Below are 12,442 nucleotides of genomic sequence, written 5' to 3' on the forward strand. Positions count from 1 at the left end.
CCCGGCACGTGACCAAGTCCACTGCTGGGCCAGCCCCGACTCCTAGGCCTCCTCCCTCTTCCCTCTGGGCAGGGTGGGAAGCCCAGCTTGGGCCACCCTGGAGCTTCCTGCTCCTGACGACCAACAACGTTGTCTACAGAGGCGGGTTGCCTTTTTTTGTAAAAAGGGCAGCATCACCTGCCGGACTAGGGGGTCTCCCTCAGAACCACATGTCAACCGCCTGAACCTCTGGATGAGAGAGGGCAGGGGCTTCTGGAGGTATCCAGGGTCACTGGCCTGGCTTGACTGGTCCCCCCTCCCCCACCTGGGTATTGGCCCACCATGTGCGGGATTATGGGTGGCTGGTCCAGCCCCTCTGTCGGGGCTGTGGCCCTGCCCACCCTCAAGAAAGGGGGGGCACGATCTAGAAATCCTTTCTCCATCCCACCCTCAATCTGGTGCATCCAGCCCTGAGTGAGACCCTCCCGAACGGGCACCTGGGCTCTGCGGGTTGAGGAGGCTGTTGCCCCAGGCCCTCGCCAACCCCTCCGGCCGGGGCAGCCACAGGCCCCCAGCAAGGCCAGAGTGACCTGTCTTCCTTCTCGACTGCAGACTTCGCTGCTGCCTAGCAACCAGGCCCGCTCTTGGCAGCACTCAATTTAACAAGGTGTTTGCTGAAAGGGCCGGCGGCGGGGAGGGGGGCTGTCTGTGCCGGGCACCTCCAGGGCTGCTGAGGGGAGGGGAAGAGGCTCGGGGTGTTTCGCACGAAGTTCCTCAGGGGGGTTTTCTGAGGACGTTTTAGCTGTCAGGGGCAGTGGTCTGAAAGGGGCTGAGGCACCCCCATCCCCGCTCAGCTGAGAGGGTGGCCGAGCCTGGTGGGCATCCACAGAGACCCTGGCTCTCATGGGAGCACGGCGGCACCCCCGAACTTTTCAGGCCCCGGGGAACCCCCAATTAAGTGCCTCGTCCCTCCGCACAAGAGGCCTGGCCGTCACCAGAGGCAGGGCCGGCCCCCGCCACCAGCCGCCCTCGGTGCCACCAGGCTGGAGGAAACGCGATAATGGATAAGTACAGAATTTGCACGGCAGGCAGGCAGCCGGAGAGAGGGCCGGTGCGGGACAGAGGCGCCCCGCACCCCCAGCGGCCCAGCCGGCCCACGGGGAACTGCCTTCCCTTGCAAGGCTGGGAAAGAGTCGGAAAATAGATTTTTGTTTTTCCACCGTGTGCAGAGTATTTATAGACCAGGCCGCAGCGGGAGTTTCCATCCGGGTCACCAGGAGAGAACTGGACCAAGCGCTTCTCGATGCCCAACCTGGAGCGTTTCTAGGTTGGGTCAACCTGCCTGTGAAAGACGCCTGGAGGCTGGGCTGGGCCCGGAGCCCGGGGGTGGGGACAGGGCATGAGCGGAAGGGACACGAATGGCGGGCCCCCAGGCAGACGCTGAGCTCTGGCATAGCAAGGGCAGGATCGATGCAAATCAATATTAATTGATAACGCTGCCTGTGACGAAGGTGACGGAGCCAGGGCTGGAAATAGGATGCTCGTCTCTGCCATGCCTGCAACTAATTGGGCTCATTTCTCACCCTGGGCAGCTTAGCCCTGCCCGGGCCCTGGTGGCATCTTCATCAGCTCAGCTGGAGCTCAGATGACTTGCATACAAGCTTCCCCCAACACCTCGGCTCAGAGGGGTCCCGTCTGGATGTCCCCGAGAGCACCTGTACTCGGGATCCAGCTGGCACCACATGCCCACAGTCATCCCTGGGGAAGGGTCTGGCCGGCCTTGATGCGGAAGCCCACCCGGTAGCTAGTAGACCCAGGGATCCACCACCACCACCCTGTCTCCCCAGGGCTGAGGGGCTGGAGCCTTCCACCCCCAGTTCCCCCAGCCTGGCCTTTCTGCAAGACCTCCCCGGCCACTGTGGCTCAAACCAGCTAGCCGATTCCTCCTGGAACCAGATTGCTGTGGGCAGGGGGTTACCTCCGCCTGGAAGCCCTCCACCAGAATGGCGACGAGCAGATTAAAGAGCACATAGTTGCCGAAGGTCATGAGGGCGATGAAATAAAGAGCAGCCCAGGACGACGTAGAGGCCATTCCGTTGTAGAGCACCTTGTTCCAGTCCTCCTGGGTCAGGATCTGTTAAAGACCCGGGGGGGGCGGGTCAGGGCCTCTACCCGGGGCACCCCACCCCCCCTACTTGGTTACCCCGGCACCTGAAAGACGGTGACGATGGCCCAGAGTAGGGAGTCAAAATTCTTCCGGTCCGGCAGCGTGTCCCCATCCCGCTCAGATGCAAACTTGCAGCCGAAGAGATGCATGCCCAGGATGCTGAAGACACAGGAGCGGCCGGGTGGGGGTCAAGGGCAGGAGGACCCCTGCCCCTCAGGCCCTCCCCTCAGCCGGTGCGGGGCCGCCCCCACCCTCACCTGAAGATGAAGATGAAGAGCATGAGCAGCATGCAGAAGGTGGCCACGTTGTCCATGGTCTTCATGAGCACCACGAGCTGCCGCTGCAGCGCCGGCAGGAAGCGCACCAGCTTCAGCACCCGCATCAGGCGGAAGGTCCGCAGCACCGACAGGCCGCCCCCCTGCTGGCCCACGATCTCCCACACACTGCAAGGAGGACAGGGAGCCTGAGCCCCTGTGAGCTCGCCCTCCGCCCGCCCCTCCCTTTGAGCGGGCCTGGAGAAAAGCCACAGGGCGTGGGGCACAGACAGGAGCCTCCAAGATGGACGCAGGGGATGGTGCCAGCCCTCTCCACACCCTCGTCTCCAGGCCAGAGATCACATCTTGGCGAGCCTAGAGCCCTCTCCCAAATTCCGGCCCCTGCGGCAGCGTCAGGTTATGGAATGTTCGCTTTGTTCCCTTCTAATGAAAGCTAAAGCCAACTCCAAAAAAGCAATAAAGCAGTCCTCCTGGCCCCAGGCCGAGGGGGATGGAGCACTTTCCCAGGGTGTGGGAAACCCTAAAGCCAGTTGCGGGTGTCTGAGACGGTCTCCAAGCACTTTGCGAGCCGCCTCCTTTAACTGCTCTGCAAAGCCAGGTCCCCAGGCCTCACTGGCCCTGGGCCCGCATAGGGTTCAAGGACAAGAAGTAAGAAATGGGGAGAGGAGACTGCACAGGGGTCCAGCCAAAGATGTGAGGCCAAGTTCAGCCTGAGCCAGGTAGGGCCGGGAGAGCGGCAGGGCCTGTGGGTGAGCGGGGCCTGACTCCAGACCCCTCCACCCCAGAGGAACAAGCCACCTCACGGGCGTTCTTCAGGTGGAGGTGGGGGCCGTCGTACCTGATGATGACAATGACGCCATCGAAGATGTTGTAGGGGTTCTTGATGTAGCCAAAGGGACCATACACGAGCAGTTTCAGTAGCATCTCCAGGGCAAAGAGGCTGGTGAAGACGATGTTGCTGATTTCCAGAGCGTTGGTGAGCTCCTCGGGCTGGAGGGCAGGGTGGGGTATGAAGCTGCAGAGGCCCATCCCTGAGCACCTTATCCCCGCCCTCCCTAGCAGAGGGCCACCGGGGGAGGAGCCCCAGAAATAGCAGTGTGGAGGGTGGGCGGGGGCTAGGGGGAGCCATGGTGTCCGAAGCTTGGGGTCCTGAAGAGGACTTCCCCCAAAGGACCCACAAGGAAATGCACTCAGGGGCAACTGTCACATCAAATCTCAGCCCTGGGTCTCAGATGCTGGGAGCACAGGCTGGCGGGAAGCCTGTATAGTAAGTAGGTTCTGCCCACTGCCCGCGAGGAGGTCTGAGACCCATCTTGGCCGCGGCCAGCAGCGCAGCGACGCTGCCCGGTGTCACAGGGTGATCGCCAAGGCCTCAGGCGCACGCCCAGACCCACAGCCACACGCAAAGTCACACGTGCTCTACGATTACTCTCCGGACTTGGCAGCCTTCTCCTGGACAACTGTTGGCTACGCTGCTTTCCTTCCAGACACACGCACACGCAGCACACCCCCGCACACTGCGCGCACGCGCACACACGATTGAGCACACACATGCACTCATACGCACGCACACACGCACACGCAAACGTGCTGATGGGCCGAAGGGAGGCTACCAGGCAGGCTGTGACCGACGACGCGGACCTGAGACTGCGATGCCTTGGTTAATTCCCAGCCTATCCTGTCCACTCACTGTGTGACCTTCAGCAAGATTCTCAACCTCTCTGGCCAAATGGAAAACACTGACAGTAATTACTTTGATGCTTCTAGCCACGGTGTAGGATTGGGACTGAGGACCCATCCTAGAGAGGTCATCAGAAATAATGGAAAACGTCCGCTATTCCAGCTCACTAGTCACCTCCTTTCCTCCCGTCAAAATTAAGTGTCTACTGTATGCTTAGCAATACATCACCTATGAAAGGAGCTGCAAAGACACGCCGACTATTCCCCCTCCTGCCTCCCGGGAGCCCAGAGTCTCTCTGGAAATAAGTCGGACACAAAACAGCTGAGTAACCACAAGAGGCCTTAGATACTTAGATGCCAAAATAAATTACCCAGATGGTAAATCCAAGAGTCCAGGGGAGGGACAGTGAGGGAGGAACTGAGGCTGGGAAAGCCTTCGTTAGGAAGCAGCACTTGCAATGAACTCTGAAGGGTAAGCGGGGTCTCTCCGGGGAAAGGGGTGTAGAAGGCATCACAGGGCGGGAGCACAAGGAATGAGCAATGTGTGGGGAGAAAGAGGGAGGGGGCAGGGGGGAGGGAGGGTTGACTCAGGGGAGCCCAGTGCCTACCTAATGGGGTGTCTTGATCACCCAAAAGCCTTCGTTTCACAACGGCTCAAGAAGTTTGAGTTAAAATAAACAGCCAGATGAAGCCCTCAGTCCGTCAGACGTCTCCCCCTGTTTACCCAGCTGTCTCATCTGGCTGGCTGCCCAAGTAGGTCGCCCAAGCGTGGAAGCAGGCCTGGGCACCCACCAAATGTATCCTGATGGCCTGACTCTGTGTGGCCAGCCCGGGGAAGGAGGTGGGGAGACCTGGAAGGAAGGGCCTTCTGACTGGCAGGCGAGGGGTGTTTGGGGGGTCAACAGCTACTCAGAAGGAGAGGAACTCTCAGCTTGTGCCCGGATTCTTCCCAAAGGCAGTCCTGGGGGCCAGGGGCAGGGCCAGGGTCAGGAGGCATGGCCAAGAGCCAGCTGTCCAGAGAGTGGATGGCTGTTAGAAGGCCCATGTGGCAAGAAGCCCACTGGCCCAGCAGGTCTTGAGCAAGTCCTGGCTCCCCAGATGGCAAATGGGGGCAGGAGGGGGCCCTGCCATCTGACCTAACGAATGGGGCCACAGAGAGACAAGACCTTGGGTCCCTCAGCATTAGCATAGTGCAGGTTGTGGGGAAGGGGTCATCGTCAGGACAGGTAAAGCTCAGGGCTCCGATCCTCCCCTGACTAAGGGGATCCCGTCTGGGCGTTCCCGAGGCCAGTCTGCCAGGGACCAGGTTCAGTGAGTCTGCCTTCCTGTCACCCTGACACCTGTCCAGCTGTCCAGACTTGGATTGCATAAAGGCGATGAACACAGATGCAATGCCTTGCGGGTCCCCAGGCTCACCGTGTCTCACCTCATGCTATCCACATAATGGCCCTGGAACCCTCACTTTACAGCTGAGCAAAAAGGTCAAGAGACGGTGAATGACTGGTTCAAAGTCACAGGACGGGGAGAACCAGGGAGTGGGACCCAATCCTATCTCATTCTGACTCCGATAATACGAGGCAGCCGTCAGGATCCAAACCCACCCCGGGTGACAGCAAGGGGCTCGTGAATCCAGACACACTGAATTCATAATCTGCCTTCCAAAGTCTATGAAATCATATTTCACACGAACTTAACGTCTGAATAAAGAACACGCTGATTTGGAAACACAGCTGAGGTGCACTTACAATGGGTGAATTTTATGGCATATAAATGATACCTCAAGAAAAGCTGCCAAAAATAAAAATTAATAAAACTTAAAAAAAAAAAAAAACCCCTAGCTGAGAGCACAATCGCTTTTGGTCTCTTGCATTGATTCCATGAGCGAATCGTCAAAGTAAGACCAGCACTGGGCATGTGGACAGGGGTCTTCCAAGCATTCCCTGATGTCATTTAAGGTGGGGGGGGCGGGGCGGTGCACAACAGTCTGTACTCCACTGAGAGCCTGATCGGAAAGATGGTACAGGACTCCCCCAAGGTCCTGGTTGGGGGAGGGGTGGCAGCAAAGGCTGGAGCCCCCTCCTCACGCCTCCAGGCAGCTCTGGGACTGGAGCAGCAGGTGAAAAGGAAGAGTGGGCACTGTCCCTCGTCCTGCCCTCTCTCTCTCCTGTGCATGCTCACTACACACACCTACAGGCAATGCCTACTTCCTCCCAGGGCCCCGGTATCCACCCCCCACCCCCCACCCCCAGTGATCCATGGGAAAAGGCACTCCTCCCCAGACAGGTCAGCCGAGTTACTAAATTGGAGGCTGGGAACATTCTGCAAACACAGGCAGGACTCAGGACCAGGATACAGAGATACAATCATAGCAACACAGTTGCCCCGCAGGGACNNNACCCTCCTCAGGTGGCCCACTGGCTCAGCCCGCCCTCCCAGGATTTCATTTCCTCCCTGCCTCCTAGATAGCCAGGGAAACTGAGGCTCAAAGAGGTGTGGTGATGGGATGGGGGTCACGCCGCTGCTGGCTTAGGAAGGTGCAGAGCGAGGGCCATCTGTACTTTCCTCTGCATCTTCCCGTGCTCCCATGGACCCCCAGAGAGAACCCATCAGGTGGGCACCAGCCCCCCCTTCCCGCCTCCCTGACTCTCTCCTGCTGCCAGGAAGTATCTTCTCAGGTCTAGACTGTATCCTCCCTTCTGTTCAAGACGTCAAGGCCCAGTGGGGGGCCAGGCAGCCCAAACTTCTCCGACGCAGGGGCCCCAGCCTCTTCTTTGGGAAGATGCTAAATGTAAATGCCCCATCTCCTGCGACTTCCCCTCCCCTCAGCCTGTCACCTTGGCACAAGTGTATCCACCCCTCATAAGCTGCCCAATACTTCTCAGCACCAGGACTCCCCTGAAAGGCATAGCACCTCCATCCACCAACCCTTTATGGGCCCCCTGGGTGCAGAACACTGGTGATTGAAACATGGAGTCGAATCGGAGAGCAGGAGGCTGGCCAACCCTGAGACGTTCTGCTTGTGTGACCTTGGGCAGGTCCCCTGCCCTCTCTGATCCCCAGTGGCCTCCTCTGTTAAACGGGACAGCATGGCAGAACACAGGCGCTAAAGACCGTGAAAACACCCCGCTCAGAGCCATGCTCAGGCGGCCCCAGGGGCATTAACAGTGGAAGCAGGCCTCACCCAGAATGGCTGCAAGGCCTCGCAAAGCACCACGCTGGGGACAAACACCAGGAGCACCCCAGAAGCTCCGACCCAGCTGAGGCCAGGGAGTCAGTGGGGAGGAGGGGACGGAAGGAGGACCCCGTGGACGGCACCCCCAGCTGGGGGCAGCGTGAGCCAAGGTGCAGAGGAAGGAATGCACGGAACCAAGAATCAAGTGCTTCTCCCGGGTCAGAGGGTGGGAGGGGGTCCATGGGGGACACGGCTGCAAGGTTGGCGGGGCCCAGGCCGGATGGCCTTGACTCTGTTCCACCGCCAGGGCTGGACTCGTCTCTGCCCGCACAATGCTGCCCCTGGGGCTTCTAGAGGGAGGGAAGAGATGTGCAGAGCGGTGTATTAAGAAGATTAATCTGGATGCCGCGGTGCCAGCATGCTGACGGCTTGGGGGAGACGGAGAGATGGAGACCAATTAAGGGGATACTGCAGCGGCCCAGGCAGGAGGCCCGGGAGCCGGCTCTGGCACACGGGGAAGGCGAGGGGGTTGGACGAGATGGGCGACAGCCGGGCAAAGGCTTGAGCAGGTCACCCCATTCCCGCCCAAGCGCCACTCCACCCCCGGCCCCTCTGCTCCCAATGGCTCCTCCGACCCTGAAATCTCTACTCCCCAATTCTGACTCCTTGGCTCACTTCCCCTCGGCTTTGGACAGTCCTGCTGTGCGCACCCCCCCCACACCCAGGGTGGGGGGGTCCAGGTGGGCCACAGCAATGGGGTGAGGGTCACTGGGACCTCTTCCCTCTTCTCTTCCAAGGAGGGGTGTGGGGAGTCAGGCGCCACTGGGTGGCAGGTGGTTTTTGGCAAAGGCCACAGGCTTCACGATACCCCCATCTGGCTCTTCTCAGATCTCCAGGAGTGCTGCAGCTTGGAACTTGGCCTCTCTGGGCAAATCCCCTTGCAGCCCCTCATGCCCACAGGGCCCCTTGCTGGGTGTCCTGTGCCACCTAACCAGCGGTGGCTTGAGCCCCTCCCCACAATCTCCTGCCGGCGCCTCGAAGCCACCTCAAGTAAGCACACAAGCAAAGTAGGCACAGGGCACCCACAGCGTGCTCCCAGCTCGGGGGCGGCCAGCCCGAAGCCCCTGAGACTTCAGATTCCCAAGCTGGGGCCTCTGCCCCTCACCTGTCAGGATAAGTGCTCAGCCTGGAGCCGGTGGGGGACCATTTCAAGGTGGCCTCAGGCCACAGACCTCAGAGCACTCCTGCCAGGCCGGCCCCAGCCCAGGTAAGTCCCCACCCCCTCCGCTGCTGCTGCTGCTGTGACTGTGGAATTGTTGAGCATTGCTGTCACGAGCCTGTGCTGACTGGACAGGGCAGTGCCAGCTGGGGGCCTCGCGGCCGCCTGCACCTCTCCTCACCCTCCTCTGCTGCTGGGGCTCCCCCTCTACCCACCTAGCGCCGCACAGACCTTCCCCCTCTCCTTGCCCGGCACGTCCCCACTCCCAGCCTGGCCTCCGCTACCCTCCCCACAAACAGCTCTGTGACCCGCAGCCTACTCCCCCCTCCTCCCCTCCTCCCTCTACACCTCCATGTCCCTCCACACACACCCCACGTCCCCGGGAGCCAGTTCACATCCATCACTTATCCCGTCTTCCCTCACTCCCCCAGTCCCCTTTTCCGGTCTGAGAGCAGAACCCCGCATGTGACTGCCGGCCTAGTCCCCCCCAAACCCCAGGCCCCAGCACCCCAGCTCTGTCTGGACTCTCTTCCAAGTCCCTCTCTTAGCAGATGCCAGAGCAGCACCAGAGCCTGCGTCGGAGTTCCGTCAGACCCACTCCCCCCTCTTTCCCCCCAGCTCCACGACTCTGCCTGCTGTCACTGGGGCGTGGACGACACTGAACACTCTCCCTCCGGGCCCTTGGCTCCTCACCCAGAGAGCCGACCTGTCTGATAGCGTCCCGGGGATGGCGGGCGCCCAGCTCCAATGCGGCGCTCCAGCAAACCCTCCGGCCCCTCCCCCAACCCTGCCCCTTCCCGGAAGGCCAGCTCCACCACCTTCCAGAATTCTGTCTTGGCATCTGGGAGTTATCTAGGATTCCTGTGGGCCCTCATCCCTCCGGCAGCAGGTGCCGGGCGCACAGACCCCATCCATGGATCCGCGGCCCCCACCCCCTTGTCCTTTCCACTGCCACCATACTTGGGGCCCTCGCGGCCTCTGGTCTGAAGGACAGAAATAGCCTCTGGGCCTCTCCCTCGACCCAGCCCGCACCCACTGGAAACTCAGGCTTCCTTCAACACAGCTAGGCTCACATCGCTCCTGTTTGGACACCTCGGGTGGGGGTGGGGGTGGGGGGGCCACATGACTGTCCCCCGCGTGTCCCTTGCCACCCAGTGCTCTTCCAGGCTAGGCTCCTTCCATCGAGACCTCTCTGCGCCAATCCCGCCTAGTTGTCAAGGACCCCTCTCAAAAGCCACCTCTTTAGTGAAGCCCTTCCTGCCTCCCCCCACCCCTGGGGTGCGAGCATCTCTCCTCTGTCCCCAGAAGCCTCCCTTACGACATTTGGCATAGTCGTCCACGAAGCAGAACTTTTCGGCTAGAACCTAAATTTCTCCGGTGCTCCTGGCTCTGTCCCCCGCCATGCTGTCATTCTGTTCCGGCACGCTGTGCACAGAAGGGGGTGTTTGCTGAACCGCAGGAGCCTATAGGATCAGAGGATGCCTGGAGGAATGTGAACACCCCACCGTGGCCAAAACGGCACCCGTTCCCCGCCCCCCCATCTGGAGAGACTTTGGAAACCCGGGGCCAGGGCGGCTCCAGAAGGGTCATCCCCCCAAATCCTGCTTGGCTGCAGCCTCAGCGCCTGAGCCAGGGCGCCTCTGTCTGGAAGCCAAGAACTCCTGGAAGTTCTGAGGGACAGGCTTGGGGTGGGAGGTGTCCATAAACCCTCGTCCTTGAAGGCCACATGTGGGGTGTCTCTGCACGTGTGTATCTTCTGGGGAGAGAGTCCCCGGTTTTCAGCAGAATCCCAAAGGAATCTGTGAATCCCTTCAAAGATAAGACCTGCTACATCTGGATCCCCTCCCCGCCCCCCCTCCCCTCAGCTTCCCTCGCCTTGAACAGCTGACCTTGCTCACTTATAAATAGAAACCCTCCCTGGACATGGATCCAGAGTGACAGGATGGGTCCAGAGTCTGAGCAACGAACACAGTCATCACCTGCCCTGCCCTCTGCTGGCCTGAATGCCAGTCCACTCTGGACCCTGCCTCTCTCATCGGCAGCCCAGAGACCCACTGGGCCACATGCCCCTCCCTCACCTCTCTCTGTTGTCCCTCTCCTAGAATGTGAAGGTAGCCTCTGCCCCCAGCACCCCAGAGCCAGGAAGGGGGTGATTAGGAAGCTCCTCTGTCCCCAAGACCACCTCCCCACACCGCCTCCCCCTCCATCTCCTCCTGGGGCAGCTTGGCCCCAGGGCAGACCCAGGCAGAGACAGACTCTCTTCTGAGCTCCGGCAGTAGGTATGCACCAGGATGGCCCACGGGTGCCTCGTACGCAGCGTCCTGCAGCCCCAATCTGCTCCAGGCCCAGTGCTCCCACCCTGAGCAGAAACCTGGGTCTCGTCCTTGCTGCTTCCTCCCCCCAAATCTCCAACTGGTGTCGAGTCCTGCAGATTCAGCCACCTGCCAGCCATCCCCGGGCCTCTTCCCTCCACTTCCAGGGACAGAGATGTATGAACCGTCTGGGCCGCTGCAGTAGCCTTCTCATTGGCCTCCCGCCTCCTGTCTCCCCTCCTTGGCTCCAGAGAACGTTTGACAGAACACAAACCTGCTCATATCACAGACCCGCTTAAAACATTTTTGGGGAACCTATCACCTTCAGGAAAAAAACCTCCTTCCTATGCTTCTCAGGACCTGGCCCTGAATCCTTTCCAAACTGGTCTCTTGTCACTTGTCCAGCCCAGCCCCCACCCTGTGCCCCACTCATTCTGAACTCCTCACAAATCCCTCAGTTTTGGTGTCCGGTGGTTGGTGCCTCTGACCCCTCCTCCATCTTGTGCCCTACACCCCAGCTTTTGCTGGCTACACCTTGCTCTTCCTTCAGACTGCTCGCAGAGCACATCCCGCGTGGGGCTCTCCCTGAATCCCTTCCCTGGTCTGGATCCCAAGCTACTCCACACATCTCTCCCTGAGCACATACTGAATCAAGTAAATGTGACTGTTCGCGTGCTGACGACCTCTCCGAGAGGAAGAACGCAGTGTCCCAGGCCCAGTGTGTGTACGTCTCTTCCTGACCCCACAGTCAGTGACGTCATGTTGCTAGCTTGACATCGGTCATGATGACAGCATTTACACTATGGTAATTGGTGAATGCTATAAACACCACAAAATCAAGATGTTTTTCCCCAAATCTGATGCACAGGAAATGTGTGTGGGAGGGAGGGAGGGATGGATGGGTGGATGGATGGATGGATGGAGAAGGGGAGGGATGGAGGGAGGGAGGGATGGGTGCATGGAGGGAGGGAGGGATGGAAAAGGGAAAGGATGGAGGGAAGGATGGATGGGTGCATTGAGGAATGGATGGATGGATGGATGGATGGACGGATGGATGGATGGATGGATGGAAAGGGGGAGGGACGGAGGGAGGGAGGGATGGATGGATGGATGGATGGATGGATGGATAGGTGGATGGAGAGGGGGAGGGATGGAGGGAGAGAGGGTGGGATGGATAATTCACAATAAGCTCCTTGCTCCATGTTCTGCTGTCTCATGGATGGGTCACACACATGCTTGCCCTCCATCAGGTCACACTTCCATCCTCAAGTCACATTCTTGCTCCATCCTCAGCGCCCTGTGTCCTTGTCCTCCTCACTAGTTCCTCTGGGAGAAACAGTCCTGCATGTCTCACCAGCCAGTGGGTTAAGGGGACGGGGGGTAGTAGGAGGCCATAGGCAGCATGGGGCCCACCTTGGGTAGGGTAGTGTATGACAAAATGGGGGCTTCCCCTGTTGGTAGAGAGGGGCAAGAGGGTGTCACCATCCCTGGCAGGAACAGAGGGGTAAGGTAGGTGACAGTGGGAGAGAGGACAAGCCTGAGGAGGCCAGCAGCAATGGGTGGGGAGGAGGGCTGGGCCCCTCGCTGGGGATCCCCAATACCAGGGTCCTCTCCTGACCAATCCCAGGATCCATGCAT

At 59.9% G+C, this 12,442-nt stretch overlaps 1 protein-coding gene across 1 annotated transcript in view; it reads right to left on the reverse strand.

Annotated features, from left to right (window-relative positions):
* Positions 1-12,442, reverse strand: part of CACNA1G (calcium voltage-gated channel subunit alpha1 G) — a 68,298-nt gene that overhangs the window by 36,540 nt on the left and 19,316 nt on the right. The window contains 4 exon segments of the mRNA XM_077776909.1: positions 1,958-2,113; positions 2,191-2,305; positions 2,404-2,589; positions 3,260-3,411. Of these exon segments, the coding sequence (XP_077633035.1) occupies positions 1,958-2,113; positions 2,191-2,305; positions 2,404-2,589; positions 3,260-3,411 (609 nt within the window).

Source organism: Crocuta crocuta, unplaced genomic scaffold, assembly GCF_008692635.1.
Source record: "Crocuta crocuta isolate KB4526 unplaced genomic scaffold, BGI_CrCroc_1.0 scaffold352, whole genome shotgun sequence".
In the NCBI taxonomy this organism is placed as follows: domain Eukaryota; kingdom Metazoa; phylum Chordata; class Mammalia; order Carnivora; family Hyaenidae; genus Crocuta; species Crocuta crocuta.